At 43.4% G+C, this 18,677-nt stretch overlaps 1 protein-coding gene across 6 annotated transcripts in view; it reads right to left on the bottom strand.

Annotated features, from left to right (window-relative positions):
* CDK13 (cyclin dependent kinase 13) overlaps positions 1 to 13,817 on the bottom strand; it is a 43,764-nt gene extending 29,947 nt beyond the window's left edge. For 5 of the 6 annotated variants that reach the window (XM_027904966.1, XM_027904969.1, XM_027904970.1 and 2 more), the window contains exons 1-2: positions 12,524 to 13,816; positions 3,583 to 4,188 (exon numbers count right to left, since the gene is read on the bottom strand). In XM_027904966.1, coding sequence (XP_027760767.1) covers positions 3,583 to 4,188; positions 12,524 to 13,710 — 1,793 coding nt within the window. In that variant the 5' untranslated portion in view covers positions 13,711 to 13,816. Of the gene's footprint in view, positions 1 to 3,582; positions 4,189 to 12,523 lie in introns of all 6 variants that reach the window. The other variant, XM_027904968.1, reaches the window with a different exon arrangement.
* Between the last annotated feature and the right edge of the window lie 4,860 nt (positions 13,818 to 18,677).

Here is an 18,677-nt window from a genome sequence, read left to right as displayed (position 1 = left end):
TTAAAAAAAAACCCACAGTTTTGTTAATAAGTTGAAAACAGCAGAATATCAACGTGCATAAAGGAAAACGTATTAGAATTATTTTTTTAAAGAATATAATCCAGACTATTAATGCACCAACATTTGAAATCTCCGCTCTTAAACTTTGCAGGATTTGGATAACAGGCTCACAAATAGTTCTCTGGAAGATGCACAGGTAACCACCACAGTTTTACAGACGTGTAAAATCAGATCTTTCTGGTGAAAGCTGAGGTTAGATGACACAGGAAGCCTTACCAGGCCAGATTTCTGCCACACAAGCTTCTTTCCAAGCATATGGCCTGGACTATTAAGAATATTTAGAGCCCAGGTGCTGCCAGAGATCAAGTGTAGTAGTAAAATCTGTACTCTGATTGACTTCTCATAGAGAAGAGAACATCATCCCAATCCAGTTCTCTGTGAAGTTGGTCTCCACAGATAATGAGTTTCATGGTTACAGTAACACTGCAGGGCATTACCAGGCTGCCCACACCACCTCATTTACAGATTCTAACCTCATACATCTGCTGAAACATCCCAGATTTAACACCTTTGCAGTGGTGAGCCTGCAAATCAAGTGGAAAAATGTCCGATGAAAAAAAATTACTAGATGTTTTTATGCCATTACTGATAACTTACCAATTTTTAATCAATCATAATTAGACAAGAGATGCTGTCAATCTCTGTCTCGAGAAAAATCCCCAAACACGTGTACAGCAAAGTATTCCCTCAGGAATTACTAAACACAATGATCTTAGAGAGATGCTCTTCCCATTCTAATGGGGAAAGTCTGAAAACATCATACTTGCTGCAGGATTTTTTGGTAAGCATGTGGTTCCACCTTACCAGAACTTCCTTTAGTTTAGCTGGATTTGTGCACTACTGCATATCCAGCAATTTTAAAGCCAGGACCACCCCTAACCTTCATATAATTACATAATTGCTTCTCCCCTAGAGGACTCTCTCATGCTGTTCACTCTTGAAATTTCAAACTCTGTCACCGTATCAAGAAAACTGAGTCATGCTTTGAGGGGACATTTCCCGAGACAGCTGCACTTGCCAAATCACACTATTCTAATGTCAGCATCCTTCTCTGGGAAGGTTTTTCTAAGCAACTTCCTATCTGCTTAGTTTCACAGATAAAGCAGTATCCTTCTGTATCCTTTTGGAAATGGAAGGATTTTGCCAACTCCCATCATGGAGTGATGTATTGAGTATTTTTTCTTATTTTAATTGCAATTAGCAATTTTTATACAGTCAAATAAAGCATTCCAGTGTTTTGCATGTGTCTGTGCTACCTTATGAAAACAGAACACTAATGTCTTTTACCACTTCTCAAGCTGTCACTGCCCAATTTTAAAGAAGCATCAGAAGAAAGCATATATTGCCTTTACCACAAATGGTTAACGTGCTATAAAGAATAAACCATGTTAGAATAGTGTATGCAGGTATCATGGTAATGAAAAACTCTTGGGTTTGAAGTTCATATATTTGTATTTCTCTCACAATTTTGCCCCCCAAATTTCAGTATGAGTGAAATTATAACATATGAAGGGTTCTGGAGCAGATTTTTAAAGTGGCATATGAAAACAAAGGCAGCCAAGAGCAGTCTTTTTTTTTTCAGGTCTGTAAATCACACATCACTGACAACCAGGGCAATTTTCCCTTTCAGCTAACTTACACAGTGCAATAGCATCAACCTTCCTTAGTTGGCACAGTCTCCCCATAGTAACTATGAGCCCGAGGTAAATACCTTTGTCCTCCTCCACTCCTAAGAACATTGATCTCTTTCCTTTGATGGCTTCAGCTTTATCATGTCGTGTAATTACAACTATTCTGACCTGAAGTTTATAACATCCTATAGGCAAAACTAAGCAAAGTATAAAAGACATTTTATTACTTGTCATTAATCTTTCTAATGCAGCTGTTTGCAAGCATTAGGGTTGGTTGTTTTTTTTTTTTGAAAGAATGAGCTCAGTGATGAAAGAGCCACAGCTTAACTGTAGCTCAACTCCTCTGGACAGTTTAGCTAAACTTAAACAGGCATTACATTAAAAAATAATAATCAGAAACAATTAGCCAGCTTCAATATGACATTTCATTCCGTATTATTGCAATTAATACTGCAATGCCAGTTGTATTTAATTAAACTAGTTAGCCTTGCTTTTAGTTAAAAGAGTGAATCTTGCTCACAGTGTCAGGAATCTCATTTACCTAGACAGGATGGCTCTGACACACATTTAAATGCAATTGTAGGTATTCCATTTGCTACAGTGCTGAAGGGCAAGAAGCAAGATTGGTTTTAGTAGCAAAAGAGCAACGTATCTGTCTAATACTGTTAGGTTGCATTTATTTCCCAAGGTCTCCTATGTACCTTAATGCTTAATACAGCATTAAATTACTAGCGAACACAAGAGAAACATTTACACTTCCAGCTAAACATTTCTGGTTTACTTGTGAGATCGTGATTTCTTGCAAACACGAGAGGCATGTAACACCACGAGTGAAAGCAAAAGCAACTTTTCTCATCACCAAACCAAAAGAAAAACAGGAATTTACAGCCTAACAGCATAATTTTCCAATGCAAATCACAGCACATACTGTCTTTGGACTATGAACAGATTTAACACAGTCAAAACTCAGATGACACTTGGAAGACAGAAATTAATTTCTTCACTACAGACCATTTTTTACACTTCAAAAGTTAACACAAAGGATAAGCCATGAACCTCGCTTCCATTATGCATACTCTATTATAACACTACTGAACTTTGAGATAAATTACACTAAAATAATGCACAGCTATAAAACAATTGTCTTTACCTCAAACTCCTAAAGAATTTTCACATTTTGCTGCTGAATTCAAGTTTTCCCCAGAAGTTTATGTTCACACAAAACTTGAAATCTTGAATCCTTGAATGCATCCTTACATTGGTCCCAAAGCTATTACACAGCAGCAATTTTAAATCACCTCTTCAGTACACTTTTTATTGAAAGATTCCTCTGACACAAAATCCTTTTCTTTTCAAGAACTAGTTCACTGCAGCCTACAAATTCCTCATGAGGGAAAGAGAAGGGGCAGGCATTGATCTCTTCTCTGTGGTCACCAGCGGCAGGACCAAAGGGAATGGCCTGAAGTTGTGTCAGGGAAGGTTTAAGTTGGATATTTGAAAAGGGTTCTTCACCCAGCACTGGAACAGGCTCTCCAGGCAGCGGTCACAGCACCAAGGCATTTGGACAATGCTCTCAGGCACATGGTGTGACTGTTGGAGATGGCCCTGTGCAGGGCCCAGAGTTGGACTCAACGATCCTTGTGGGGCCCTTTACTCAGCATATTCTGTGACTCTGGCGTTAAATTATTTTTAAAATAAATTCCTAACCTGCTAAACAACTGAAGAGCAAACCCAAAGCACATAATGCACCAACCTGATCTAGCAAATAGGTCTGTATTTATTTTGCAAAGGAAGTAGTAACAATATCAACAACAAAAAAGAACAGACAATAATAACAACAACGACGAAAAGGAACAGACAACCCCAAAAGCAAATCTCTGTCACAACTCACCTATCACTTTCTTTGTCTTCAGGCAGCGTGGGAGGCAAAGGCAAGGGTGGCAGCGTGGAGGTGGGTAGTGCAACAATTCGATCCTTTTCCTTGGCTACTACACTCGGTGCGCTCGGTTTGCTCTTCTCTCTTACAGTGACCGGCGGCTGTTTTACAACAGTTACTTTATTCTCTTTCACCGCTGCAGGCTTCTGTTTAGGAACTTTGTCTGCAATGACATTATTTTCCCCTTTTGTTTCAGGCAGCGAGACCTTTGCTTTTGCCTTGTCGTTTTTCAGAGCGGCGCTGCCGGTCGGAGAAGGCGCATGCTCGGTTTTGATCTTCTTCAGATCCTTCACGTTGTTCACTTGAGGCGCGCTTAGGGCAGCGTCAGTGCTTCCCTTCGTAGGTGTTGACGTATTGGAAGCTTTTGCGCTGGCTTTGGCTGCCTCAGCAGCTCTTGCTTTTTTGTTTTTGTTCAGCTCAGCAGCCAGGCTGCTCTTCAGAGTCAATGTACTAGGAGAAATACTTGAATGACGACTTCTGGATCTGGACAACCTGTGTCTGCTGCGAGACCTCGAGTGCCTTGATGAATACGGACTTCTGCTTCGAGATTTTGCTGATCTCCTGTTCCAAGAAAGTAAAAATGATTCCAGTTAAAATTAAGACTAGCTGCTTCCCCCAGCATATCTGCTTTTTCGACAAACTACATTTTTTAAACCAACTATTATCACCATGCTGTAGAATAAACTGAAAATTAGAAAAATAAAAAATTTACAGCAATCAATGAAAATTCTACACTGAGCATGTTGCTAGAAAATATTACAACTTTCTTTAGATGTCGTTTCTCCTGTTACGAAATTGTGAAATACAAGAATACCTATATAAGGACAGAAATGTTCTTTTTTCCTCACTACGTAGAGATATTTTTCTCCTTTTAAGAAAATCTCATCCTATGCAACTTGTACAAACACCATTAGTATACACAGTATTTGAGAAAAGTTCAGTTGACTACATAATCAGAGTTCAATAAATGAAATTAATTTTCTTAACAGTGGAAGAGAAATCTAAACCCAATGCTGAACCAGTAATTGTAGGAACTTAATTTTTGCTTTCATAAATGTCATTAAAATAAGATAATTGAAAAAAAAAATTGAATATTAAGGGCTACAATATAACCAACTAAAAGACAGCAAAAAATCTTAGCTTTCCTTTTTTGAAATCTAATTGTACACTTTAAAAACAAAAGCAAACAGAAGCCCCCCAAAAAACCACAAGTACCTAATACCTGTTACAGCTACTGATAAGCAAACCTAATCCACAAATGAGCCTGTTATAACAGCATCTGAATGCAGAAACTAATAGAAAGAAAAAATATTTAAACCAACTACAAAATCATATCAAGAAAACAACCTGGAATGAGGGCAGGTGTGTGTGTGGGGGGGCAATATTAACAGTTAAAAAAGTAAACTTTTAATGTACAAAAATACCATTTCATATGAATGACTTTTTCATTCAAAATTTCAAAATATCCTAATCTGCCTAGTAGTAGTTTTGAATTAGTTCTTCATTTAAATGTAAAGGGAAAAAAAGTAATTGAGATGAAAGGCATGGAGTAAAGTAGCCTAATCCACTGCTACTACACAGAAATATTACGAAATAAATGAAATTAAATGTAGGGGGTTTAATCCATTTTACCATATCAAGAACGGCAGGGATATTAATCAGATTTACAAGTATTTTTTTGATTAAAGTTTGATGGAGATCTATTTTGCTAATCAATTGTAGGGGAGAAAAAAAGTATAATCAGGATTAAAAAAAAAAAAAACAAAACAGAATTCATTAGTTGGACAAATAAAAAAGTATCCAGCAATAGCAAAAATAAGACTTCCTGGAAAGAGAAGAATTTCAGAGTTCAAAAGGCAGCACCAATATATGGAGGTTGCCAAAACAAAAATAAACAAAAAAACCCAGACCAAACCAACCAACAAAAAAAACCACAATAAACAAACAAAGAGGAAGCCAACTACAGTCCTTAGGATCAGGACTATCCACCCCATAAACAATTTAATTTTAGTGACAAATTATTTCAGTTGTAATTATCAAAACACGAAGTTACATCTCAGTGCTTCAACTGAACAAATATTTGATCTAGTACAATAATTCTACTTTGTGGTCAATATTTACTAATTTCCAAACTTACACTTGTAACACAGGAACTCTTATCAGTCTTCATAAAAAGTCACTGAGATCAATTAAGAAGTGATTGAAAACAATGTGTATGCACTAAGCACAAACTTTAAAATTCTGTAGGTAAAACTGAAATTGGTCCAATGGCTAGAGGCTCTTAAAAGAAAAAAAAAAAACAACAAACAAAACAATTGCAGATGAAGACAACTCTGGGAAACTAGCACAGTTTAATTCTATGCCAGGAAGTAGGTTTTATGGGATTTTCTGGCACAGCAGGGTAACAATGACAGATAGTAATGGTAATAACAAAATAATAATAAAAAATTATTTTTTTTTACACTCTAATAAAAAACATTTACAATTCTCTTCTCTTTTCAACAAAAATTTAACATTTGGTTCACTTCAGTAAAGAAGTATTAATGTCCACATCTAACATACACCAAATAAAATCATAAGGTTGGTCAGAAAAGTTCACTTGAAAACTCACTTCTGCTCCTTTATGAACTATTTTGCCAAAGGTGTTTATTTCATTATTATCTTGAAAAATGTAAGTACTAAATACCACAGGAAATGTTCAGAGGCTTAGCCAAAGAGGAGTAAATCTATTTCCTTTTTGAGTATAATTTTGGGTTTCTTGTTTGTTTTGATTGGTGTCTAATATTAAGAGAGTAATCAATGTAACAAACAGAAACATGGATGTATTTCCACACGCACTTGAAATGAGACGTAGCAGCTTAAAACAAGGCAGCTGGTGAGACACTATGCCTGATTCTAAGACTGTTCCTGTTCAACTTTGGTACAACATAAAACAGGTTCATTTAGTTCACTGCTAAGGGTAAAGTGAAAAAAATCTGTTCAAATTAGTGAAAACTAATTTGATCACCAGATCAGCTACCATAACTTGGTGAGGAAGAGACAGTTTTGGAAAGCTAGGTCAAAAAATAACTTAAAATTTTATACTTTCTTCAAAAACAAACACATAAGGAAGCTAAGAATTGACAATGGATTGATGTCTGTATTTTACCAATAGTCAAGAGAGTCTGGGGCATGAACATGGATTTATGCAAGCTCTGAATAAAAAAAAACCAAACCAAAACAAAAAACATACTAACTATGCTGCGTCCTGGGTTTCACACCCCAAATCACAATTGCATACTTTTTCATGCATGCAAACAGCAAATACACATGCATACAAATATTTAAATTTCAGTCCCAACAGTTATTACAGCCCTTTAACAGTGGATCAAAATGATAGCAGCCTAGTTATCAAATATGTTGACTGATTATAATCGCTGCACTGGTTGAATTTTCCCAAAAATTTTTCACTGGTTATGTCAGGCAATAAAGAATTGTTATATTACATAGTTCATGTCTGTGCTAACAATAAACTGAAACTTCCTTTGGCATCCCAAAGACCTCAACAAGAATCCCTTGTTGTCCCTAACCCACTGGGCTAAACCCAGGAGAGTTACAGCGAAAACATTAACTAAACAGACAAATGCTGAACCTTAAGTAAAAAGCACAATTGTCAAAGTGCTGGTTATTCAAGTTACCATGATAAAATCTTCTGTTTGCAGAAGCCTAATGATCTTTTCAAACACACTCAACTATCACTTTCATCTGTGCACTTCAAAAGTCCCAAGAGAACCTCCCAGGCTAGACAACTTATGAACAGGTTTCCATCTACAAAAATGGCACAAATCCAAAAATATGGACATGTTCACATGTTTATACGGGACTCAGAGTGGAGAAATATTGCCTTACACATAACAAAATCAGCCAGTTCACTCTGTTCAGAGCTAAGATTCATGTGACATAAAGGATGCAGCCCTAAAGAGCACAGAAATGGGCTCACACAGCAGCCAGCGTGTGCCATTTAACAAGACCACTTACTGGGACCCTGAAAAAACACCAGGAGAGACATCTGAATTACACAGTCCCCTCTCAGTCTTCTAGCAGGTTGCTGTTAAATGTGCATGCACACACATACAAATAAAATGCATTATCCGACATCCATCACCAACTATTTCATATTTAGTCAGCAGCTTGTTTTTAACACAGTAAAGGGGAACAAGAGAACAGCAGCTGCCAACGGCAAATAAATCCAACACCACCATTCAAACTTCCCCCAATACAGAGAGATCGGGAAGTGTACTAAACCTAAAGGTCACATCCCACTCCCTTAAACAAAAGCACCAGCATCTCCCATCACACACATGGAGACAGACTACTAAGAAGCCACTGTTTCAGATATAAGTATCACTAGGACTAATGAAGTTCAAAGGTTGCTTTTTTTTCTTCCCCGGAGACAACTGCTAGGTCAGCTGCAAAGGAAAATGGAAGAAACTACATATCATGTGTAGCTATAAAATGAAAAGAGAAAAAAAAAAAAGTTCAAGACATTATCTACAAAACATGCATGAAAAGAGGCAGATGTAAAGAAAGTGATAAAGGAAGAAAGCACTAGTAAGGAAGTTACCCTGAAACCAAAACTCAGCACTGCTTTCATCCACTTTTCAAACAAAAATGCCTTCCTTATAGGCAACATTCTAATGCACTTCAATGGCTCACTAATCAATCACCAAAGAGTCAATTTATTTATGAATTTACCAAAGAAAAAAAAGTCTACTGGTGTAAAATCACATTCTCAAGCACAGAATGGAAGAATTCGAAATAGCATGTTAGACTACTGTATTTTACTATTGATATTTGCAAGCACAGAGGAAACAAAAATTACAGTTACATATAGGAATACGTAATTCACTCAGCTTACAAGGTTCTTGCCTGGACCTTATAAATTAGGTTTAAGAAACACATATTTTCAGATGAGAACTCGTCCTACCAAAAAACCAGTAAAAACTCAACTCAAAAGCTGTGTTCTAAACACAAAGTTAAATTTGTCAAACGAGGTCCCCTCCCGCAATAAGGAAAGAAGCAGCACCAACCAGGAAAAGGAAAGACGCATCAGCATGGCTGGGGCTAAAGGCAAAGGTCACTGGAAAAATTAGCTACTCCAAACAGAAACAATATAGTGCCCCATTTTAAATTCTGCAAAGTACGTTTTTGCTAAACAAAATTAGAGCTTTAAGAAGAAAAAAAAAAAAAATCTGATTTCCGCCAATCAAGGGGGAGAAAAAAGTCAAAGTGTCTTACTCCTTCAAGTTCAAAAGTATTGGAATTACTGGATTCAAAGCTATTTTCGTATCAGTGTGTGAAACCGTGTCTTCTGCATGGAGTAGGCATTTACTAGCTGAATATGTATTTTACCGTCTTTCTATGCTTGCTGTGGTTTTGCATATAAATCATCCACATTTTGCAGAGCCTCACTATACAGACTAGCTACTAAGAGAGACTGAGATGGCTCCATAGCACCAAAAAGAAATCTGTGTCTTTCCTATAAGTAACGTCCATGTACATAGTAGTACTATGCTAGTAGTGCCCCGCCTCCTTACTTTTATCTAAGCAGATGGGTAGGTGTATCCAAATTTGGAAAAATGTGATTATTCATCTGTACTGCTAACTGAATTAAATGTGTGATCACATAACATATGACCTGACTGAAGTTACAAGAAATAGTTCTCTGAAAACTAGTTTAGAATCAAACTGTAGGAAGCGAGAGACTGTGTCTGCTTATTTTGTCAACCATGGGGTTTGATTGTGAATTTTATTTTTTTTAATCCAGTTTATCAGTAGAGAAATAAATACCTAATATTTTTGAGAGAATTTCCATTTTGAAAACATGCGTGTGCTGCTTTAGAACATCTGTGTTACTCCACCCACAAGAAAAAAGAGTAATACAAATCCATCAGCAGCAAGTGAATAAGTTTTGTGGGACATGTGAAAACAGCTCAAACATTCAGTTTGTCCAAACCACATTTTTTTTCCTGCTATTATAATGGAAAAGGCAATTCGTTTGCCATTCAAAAAGAATTCACCAAGTGTGGAACGCATGTCCACTGCCTTTGCTTCAATTCAGAACCCACATCCAGGGAGTACCACCTAAAGACAGTAGGCAGAGTTCACTGCTGCAATTCAAACCTCAATTCACTCAAGGGCACTGTTGCTGCTTCAAATGAGCAAAGCTGACTTCACTTGTTTCTCTTCAGCTGTTCACTAGAAGTTTCTCCCTAAGCAGCTCAGACACCCGGATAAAAAAAACAGCACTCGAAACACGAGCTTTCTAAGTGTGCTAGAGCCACTTTGTTCTTATTTTCTACACACCAAAATAACTAAATAATTTACGTAACATCAGAGAAGGCATATATGAGACATGAAACGGAAAGAGCAAAAAGACTTGCAGGCTGGAATACTCAGTCACATCCGAAGTTCTTACTGTCTTGACACCATTACAGCTGGATATAAGCCCAGAATTAAGTCTTTAAATCATCCAGATGAAGAAGACAGGTGCTGTAAAAAGCTGTTGCCTTCGTGAAACTGTAATATCCTATCAAGCCTAAGTCCACTGTATCTTAAAAAGGACATCAAAAATGTTCACCATTTTGACTGTAGTACCACAGAGTCTAACAAAGTGATTATGATATAGTTTTCAATGGTTATAACAATAGTATAAAACCCTTCCATCTTTATTTCCCCACTGCAATACACATAATATGGAATAGCTATACAGGAAAAAAAAAAATAAGCCATTAGCTTTGTTTTCTCCACAACTAGTAAACATTACAAACAAACTGAGTTTATCTTCACACTTTTTTGGTTTCTTCTGTTTTCTGTGAAAATTATATTTTTGCAATGGGTGCCCCATTGGGACAGACCAACACCTCTTTCTACATACAGCAACCTCTCGGTTTCATTTAACCATTCCAATCCCTCTCCTCTAAACCTGACAGTCTGCATTTGTCAACAAGTAATTTATCTGTAAGCAATTAAAAACTGGATGCAAATTACAGTTTAACTGGAGGGAGGAAGGAAGGTGGGAAGTCACACAGCTAACTCCGAGGAACAGATCTGCAGCTCCAAGATTTGCTCACCACAGAGACAACAGAAAAATCAGGAGATTTAAACTCTCATGCTTCAAAATCACAGACCCACTACCAACAGAAAAAAAGAAACACAACCCTCCTACAAAACTCTACTACAGCATGACCAGTCAGGGCATAAGACAGAACCCTAGGCTTAACTGGGCTGTCAATGTGACTAATACAGCTATTCCTAAAGGCAAGTCTCACATACATAATTTTGCTCATCATTATTAGCTTTCTTATTCCAGGATATACGAAACTACAAAAAATAACCTGTTTCCTAGAGCATTTGAATCAAAATATGGACATAATATTCCCGATACGTTATTCTTCAAATAATTTTGAAAGCGTAGCCTTAACCCCTTATAACAGACTGGCAGTGAACAGCATGCTGTTTTTCCAGAGCAATTACACTGTTTTCTGCTCGAAACACTCTGTATACAAACTTGTTTCATACAACCACACTTTAAAACAATCACTATTTTTATCCCAAGGCACCTTTGTTCTCCCACTCCCTGAACAAAGTAGGACACAGCTTTGTTACTTCACTTTTCAAACAGCACACCGAGGACAGCAGACTCTACCAACAGCCAGTGAAACACAAGAACAGCTTCAGCACGTTCCCTGGATACACTGCAGGACCCCCCCAATGGAAACCAACACAAAGTACTCATTAGAAACACCAGAGAACAGCTCCCAGACAACTGGTAACTGCCTTGCAAAGAAAACTCTTGCCCGCAGAACGACAAATAGGCTGATGCATTTAAAATTAAAAGTCAAGCCGTGAATTTAAGTAAACCGATAAACAATGAGGCAACAGTAGGATTCCAACGTAGGAAATAAAAATCCTCAGTTATAAACACATACTAAACAAGTGCTTTAATCCCAGTGGACTTTGCTGCAGGTTAAAATATTGTGAAGAGTTTAGTGGAATTTAATTCCACCACACAGTTTGTATCTGATTAGAAAGATACAGTCCACATTTCCTCTCCATATAAAATTAAAAGTCATGCAGTGCTGACCTTTACACCCCGAGTTCTCACCTAACTGAAAAAAAAATTACTTGCAAACACACATCCAATATATTCATGTACACAACCTTACTAGAAAAACAGCTTACATTTATTTTTATTGGTTGTGCAGAACAAAAAAGACAATTTAACAAATCTTGACACTGACTCATTTTCTTAGCAAAATAGATTGTCTAAGTCTTTCTGTAGACCTCTAAAAAGAACAAGAAACACTTGTAAACACAAACTGCCTATCAGCTTGTTCTCTCTTTAGATTAGTGGGAATTAAACCAAAACCAAATGAATGTGATATGCATCCTATTTTATGGGGCAGCACAACACATAAAAATATACCAGACAACGTCTATACTTTATAAGTAAAGATTTAAAAATCAAAATTGGTCCTTCAGAAAACCTGTCCTCCAAGAAGCATCTTCCTTCAATCACTCTCATCCTAGAACGTTCTCATGGCCTTTTTAGATTTAAAAGCCTTTTTCCAGCTAGGTGGTCTCCCACGGACAGGAACCAGACGCAGGAGTGTTACAGACACAAGCAACCCCGTCTCCTTTTATTCCCAAGGGACAAGACAGGAAGATCTTTGTACTTGTCCCTCTCCCCTTCCCCCCGCCCCATCTTTCTGGCAGCAAGAGGGCAAGAGGGAGGGACTGTTGCTCTCTCAGACCTACCCTGCATCACAGCCCGAGCCGTGACTACCCTCCTCCACATACCAAGCCCCCCTCCCATTTCACTTTCCCGTCTCCCGCCCCCCCGGCCCGGACTCACCGGATAACGGGGCTGTAGGGGCTCCGCGACCGGCGCCAGCTGCTGTAGGGGCTGGGCGACACATCCCCGCCGCGCTCGTAGGAGCTGTGCCGGCTGTAGCTGGGGGAGCGGCGGCGGCTGTAGGGGCTGAGCGGTGAGCGGGCGCTCACCGGGCTGAGCGACTTGCGGCCACGCTGGCTCTGCGAGGAGCGGTGCAACGGGGGGCTGTCGTCCCGCCCGGGGCTGGGCGACGAGCGCTGCCGCCGGTACGCCTTGGGCTCGGGCTTGTCGTCCCGGTAAGCCTTCGGCGGGTCCTTGTAAGCCGACGGCGGCTCCTTGGCCGCTTTAGTCCGGCTCCGATGCGCTTTGCTCTCCCGCTCTTTCCTGCCGCTGCTGGGCGAGGCGAGGGAGCCCTTCCTGCGGCTGTCGCTGCTGCTGCTTTTGAGTCCCTCCCGGTCCTGGCTCCCGGTGTGGTTGTGGCGGCTGCGGGACTTGGAGGAGGACGAAGAGGGTTCGGGTGCCCCTCGGCCCGGCGCCGCCGCCCCCTCCTGTTGCACCTTGTCCTCGCCGCGCCGGCGATGCTCCCGGTGCCGCTCCTTGGAGCGCCCGCTGCTGCCGCGGTGCTCCCGCCGGGACCGACCGCTCCGCTCCGCCTCGCTCCGCTGCCGCTGGGTCCCGCCGCCCGAGGAGGAGGCCGGGCTGCCCCCGCCGCTGCCCCCGCCGGCCGCGCCGCCGCCCAGCAGCCCTTCGGACTGGGAGCTCACATCGTCGTACTCCTCCACCAGCGTGCTCAGCCCACCGCTACCGCGCCGCTTCTCCGCCTCCTGGGTGCCCCCGCCGCCCCCGCCGCCGCCGCGGCCCCGCCGCCGCTTGTGCCGGGAGCCCGAGCGCCGCTTGCCCCGCGGCCGCTTCCGCTCCCCGCCGTCCCCGCAGCAGGAGGAGGCGCCGGTGGCCGCCAGGAAGAGCAGGGACTGCGGCGGCAGCGGCGGCTGCAACAGCGGGGGCTGCAGGAGCGGCGGCTGCAGCAGCGGGAACAGCAGCGGGTGCGGGGCCGGCGGCGGCGGCTGCGGCTGGGCCGCGAAGCGCTTCCGCCTCCGGTGGTGCAGCCGCTTCTTGTCGGCCGCCGCCTCCACCGCCGCGCTGCCGCCGCTGCCCCAGCCCCGGCTGCCCCCGCTCCCGCCGGCCGCCGCGTCCGAGGTGCTCGGCATCGAGCTCGCTCACGGCCGAGGGCGCGGCCCAGGAACCCGCCGTCGCCGCCGCGCTCAGGGCGCCATGGGGACCCGCGCCGGGACCGACCCCCGCGGCCGCGCCGGGGCCTCGTTCGCTCCCGCACCGCCCGCCCGCCTCACATGGGGCCGCGCCGGTACATACGGAGTCGGGCCGGGGCTGGGAGCGCTGCCTGATGCGGCGGCGGCGGAGCGGCACCGGGAGCGCCCCGCAGGCCGGCGCGGCCTCTCCCCCAACGCGGAAGTGTCTCCCGGCGGCGACGGCTCCTCCTCACTCCATCCCGGGCCGCGGCCGGGGACACGGACACCGGGCGCGGGCCGCGGGGCCGCCTCCTGCTTCTCTTCTCTCAGGCGCTCCCCGGCCGGGCGGCGGGGTCAGGCCCGGCCGGGCCGTCCCCCGGCAGGGTGTCCGGGACGCCGGGCGGCCCTGCTCCGGCGGATGGTGCCCGGCGGTGGCGGTGTCGGTGGCGGCAGCGGCGGTGCCGGCGGTGGCGGTGCCCGGGGCGCGGGCGCGGGCTCGGCGGTGTCGCGCGCTGACACCCGCACCGGGGGAACACGGACACGGCCCGGCTCCGCGCGGCGCATGCGCGGGATCGGCGGCGCGCGGGGGGGGGGGGGGGGGGGGGGGGGGGGGGGGGGGCTCGGCCCGCCAATCGCGCGCGACGCCGCCGTCTTCGCCCGCATGCCCGAGAGCCGCCCGCTCTCGCGAGATCTCACCCACCGTCTCCCCCCCCCCCTCCGTCCCGCGAGGCTCTCGCGATACCGCGGCTCTCGCGGGAACGGCGCTGCGCCCGCCCCTGGGGCGGCGAGAAGGGACGAAGATGGCGGGGACGGGGGGGGAGGGCCCCGAGCCAAGCCATGGATGGGACTGCGCCTTCTCCAGGGTTCCCCGTATCTCTGCCACCAGCGCTCTCTAGAGGCAACGCGCAGAAACTGATGCGCGGGAGGTTCCACCTGAACGTGAGGAAGAACTTCTTTCCTGTGCAGGTGATGGCGCACTGGAACAGGTTGCTCGGAGAGGGCAGCCCATCTCACTGGATGCAGTCAGGAACTATCCGGACACAACCCTGACCAGTGTGCTCTAGGAAGACCCTGTCTGGGCAGGGGCCTTGGACCAGGTGTCCCGCTGTGTGTTCCCTTCCATCCTGACTCATCCTGTGGGCTGAAGCGGGGCGGGCGCTGCGGGAGGCAGCGGAGGAACCCTCCCCGCTTTCCAGGTGGTTTTCCGTGCTTTTATTTTGTGTGGGCTTATGGATTTGAGGGGGAAGGGAGGAGTGAGAGCTCCTACTGAATTACAGCGTTAGAAGGCAACTGTACCTCTCAACAGTGAAGCCACTTCGTTGCTTCCTGAAAAGTAACTTTTTAATGTCTTACAGTACTGAAACTAACTTCAGCTTTAAACGTTTTAAGTTTCCTTCCCAGCTTCTTGATTTCTGATTTCCTACTCTAATGAAGTCTCGAACTCTTTCTTCCCTTTTTCTGCCCTCTCTATCGTTTTGCTTTCTCATGCTTTTACTCAATTTCCTGACTGGAATTGTGACTCTGCTGCCTGTTCCTTCACTCACCTTCTTGGGATGACTTTCTTCCATCGGTAGCATCTGCCATACCGTCTTGAATGTCATTGTGAGTGCCCTGAAAGCAGAATCTGTCTTTCCCTAGGGAGTTTATAGCCTTCTGGCCACCTTGCTATCTAACTGTTGTTAGCTAGCTTACATACATGCTGTTTACTTGTCTTTGTAAAACACAGTGCAGAAATGAAGAACCAAACCAAAGAAACCCACCTGTTTTTCACTGCTGTATTTCAGTTTCTCGAATCCCTCTAATCATTTCCTCTCCTTTTCTAAACCCAAGCAAAAGCACTCTTTTATCCAGGTCCTGTGCATCATCCGCTTCCAGCAAACCTCCTTCCACAAGTGTGTTACTTTACTTCACCCATCACCTCTCTGTTCCAATTCATATTTTTCACAAACGTTGCCCATCAAAGCATCCATTACATCCATTCTGTAATTATGCACACACACACACATGCACTTTCCTTCAGGCTCTCCCTTAAGGCAATTTCTGATTTAGTCCTGAGCATTAGCTGGCCCTTCTGGAGCGGGAATATGTTATTTGAAGGACTTGTGTCGTTAGCAGTGGAGTGCTGGCGTTTCCTGTGTGAAGTGAGCCCCGTGACTTGTCAGAGAAGCTTAACTAGAAGCTAAGCTGCTAATGACAGGGAGTTTACTCTGCCTGGAAGTTAGCTACACCAGGTTGTGGGGGGATTTGCCAACAGCAATCATGTCAGTGTTGGCAGCTGTCAGCCAACAGGTGATGGCAGCACAGGATTTGGCAGTAGAAACCCACAGAAACCCGTAGATTCCTGCCTGACATAACAAAGCAGACCTGAAACAGATCCCTTATGGAGAATAAGATAAAGCCTTTCTTTTTATCCTACAGTGTGCTGCAATTGTCCCCTTGTGGAAGACCTCCACCTCAAGAAATTAAAGACCAGTACATGCTGGGGAAATTTCTCGTAACATTTCTTCCCAGCCCTGCACTAGCAGAAGGCAATGAACACCCATAACTGTCTCCTAGTCTAGGTACTGGCTCTGTCCCCTTGTGGGAAGGACACGTGGACTTTCTGAAGGGGGTGAGAGCTGTGGATCATCTCGAGACAATGGGTCCATCCGCACAGATTTACAAAAAGCAGTTTTTGAAAATTTTCTGAGCACCCCCAGGACCCCATACTGTAATAGCAATTGCTTAAAAGCTTGTGGTTTTAAACGCCTTTTCCACGTGAAAGGTTCAAGGCCTTCACATAAAATATAAGTTAAATGAAACACATTCCAACATTTTCTTCTGTACTCCCTAAAGGTAGTCATGTGACTAGAGGACTAAAAATTATAGAAGAAACCTCACAGCGAGGACCTTGCTCTAAGCCGTGGTTCTTCTGCCTGCTGCTACTTTAAGCAAACAAGCATTTAATGGACCAAGTGCGTTGTCCCACTCAGACAAGTGTACTGCCCTAATGACAACCACGTTCTTGGAGCAGGATGCAATGTGCCCTTCTCTCTCCTCATTGGAACAAAAGGAACCAGTATTAGAAGAGCCTAAGTCTGTCAGAAGCAGCTAAGGGCATCTAGCATTTACTTCCTCAGGTCAGTTCTGACACCCACAGGGGTTACAGCCACCCACAACAAACTGCTATCCATGGGCACAGTACATTATTTTTAACCGCTCCTTTAACACTTCCACGGGATATTTCAGTAGGCATTTTGGCAGTTAGCAGATAAAACAGAAGTATTACTGTTTTAGACTCGTTCTTTAGAGATGACTAGTATTTAACACATTAGTCTGGCAGCATTTCAGCCAACAGGTGTGATTTGTTGCACTGAAAAAACATTTCTTTGACAATGAAGCTTCAACCAAAAATATTCCAGTCTGGTCAATGTATTTAGATCAAAGATTAACTAACACTCCAATATTAGGAGCACTGGCACGTTTCCTGCCATTCAGTTTTAGCAACGAGCTGAAGCTGCCCCAAAAACATGCAAGATGTTTCTTTGAGTCACCTCTTGAAAACATACCCAGTCATTTATTTAAGTCACAGCCAAAAACTGGCAGGAGTGAATTTGGAAATGCACATGATTATGCATCCACGTGCCTAGAAGAGCCAACATGTCTGACAGCAACGAGAAAGTTTAGGAATTAAGGTGCGCTCTTAGTTTTCCCTCTTCAATTCTCAGTTGTCACATGCTCAGTCTTACCTTCTGATCCAGTTCTGGCACAGCTAAATGGATTATATGCACTCACGTGACACCAGCCATCACTCTGCTGCTCCACATTTTGCACTGGATTATAATCAAGCAGAGAACACCTACCCTCTGTCTCTGAAACCACAGAGGCACTGCGAAGCTTGGTGTCCCAAAACACAGCCCAAGATTTTCAGCGAGCCCGTTGTACCTGTATAGAGACAAACTGTTTGGCTCCTGCAGATGAATATAGCGAGCATTAAGGCTCAGATAGAAAGCATATTTTATTGCATTATGATTGCCACAGATTTCTTAGCATTTTCAAAAGTTAATCGAGTTCCTAAAGCTATGAAAAGCTACAGAAAAAAACAGAGCTAGCATAAAAGTTTAATGTTTCCTATTCATACGAAAGAGAAAACTGAACTGTAGAGCTTAATACACATTAAGGCAGCTCTCTGGTCTGCAGTTTTACCAAGCCAGTCAGTTTGCAAAAGGGAGCAACAGCACTGCCAGCATTAGGCAAACTGGGAGGGAACTACTATGAAAGGCTTTGATCCTGCCAGTGAAGAAAGTATCTTCAACTCCTTGGAGAAACAGGGGATGAAACATGCCCTCAGGCACAGAGCTCTCTGAGCAGCTAGACCTGAGTTTCAGATACACAAGCAGGCTATACCAAACACTCCTCTATGATGCAAATACAACACTAAGTTTGGGTGACTCTCTCAACATATACCCAAATCCTATAATTCACAGTGCAAACACTGTTCCCTGCAGGTTGAGAAGAACACTTAGGTTTCTCCTTCGTTGTGTCAAAAGGAAATGGCTTAGAATACATTTTTATTTTAATAAAACTTACCTAGGTTGGTGGTAGTCTGGTGTTGGTTGGTTGGTTTTTTTTCCACTTAATTTTTGTTTCTAAATCTCACTTTCCATTTTTATGGAAAAGTAATTCTGGAACAAGGTTACCTCAGTTTGTTTGCCCCTTTTCTGATATTCTTTTTTATAACAACTAAGTAATTAGCTCTGGATAAAAGGTAGCACCAACATCATCTCACTATTATGAAGTGGCTTTTTATCATTCTAATTAGATTTAATGTACAATTTTGTTCACGCACACAAACCAGTCTTCTGGAATATTTAGGTTTAACTGCTTGACAACCAGCATCAGCTATAGCAATATTTACAAATAACAGTTATTAATTGACAGTGCACAAG

The sequence above is a fragment of the Empidonax traillii genome, unplaced genomic scaffold, assembly GCF_003031625.1.
Source record: "Empidonax traillii isolate 1590-97213 ecotype Southwest subspecies unplaced genomic scaffold, ASM303162v1 scaffold1108:size182476, whole genome shotgun sequence".
NCBI classification, from domain to species: Eukaryota; Metazoa; Chordata; class Aves; order Passeriformes; family Tyrannidae; genus Empidonax; species Empidonax traillii.
Note: the sequence above shows the minus strand (reverse complement) of the source record. Positions and strands in the feature narration are given on the sequence as shown.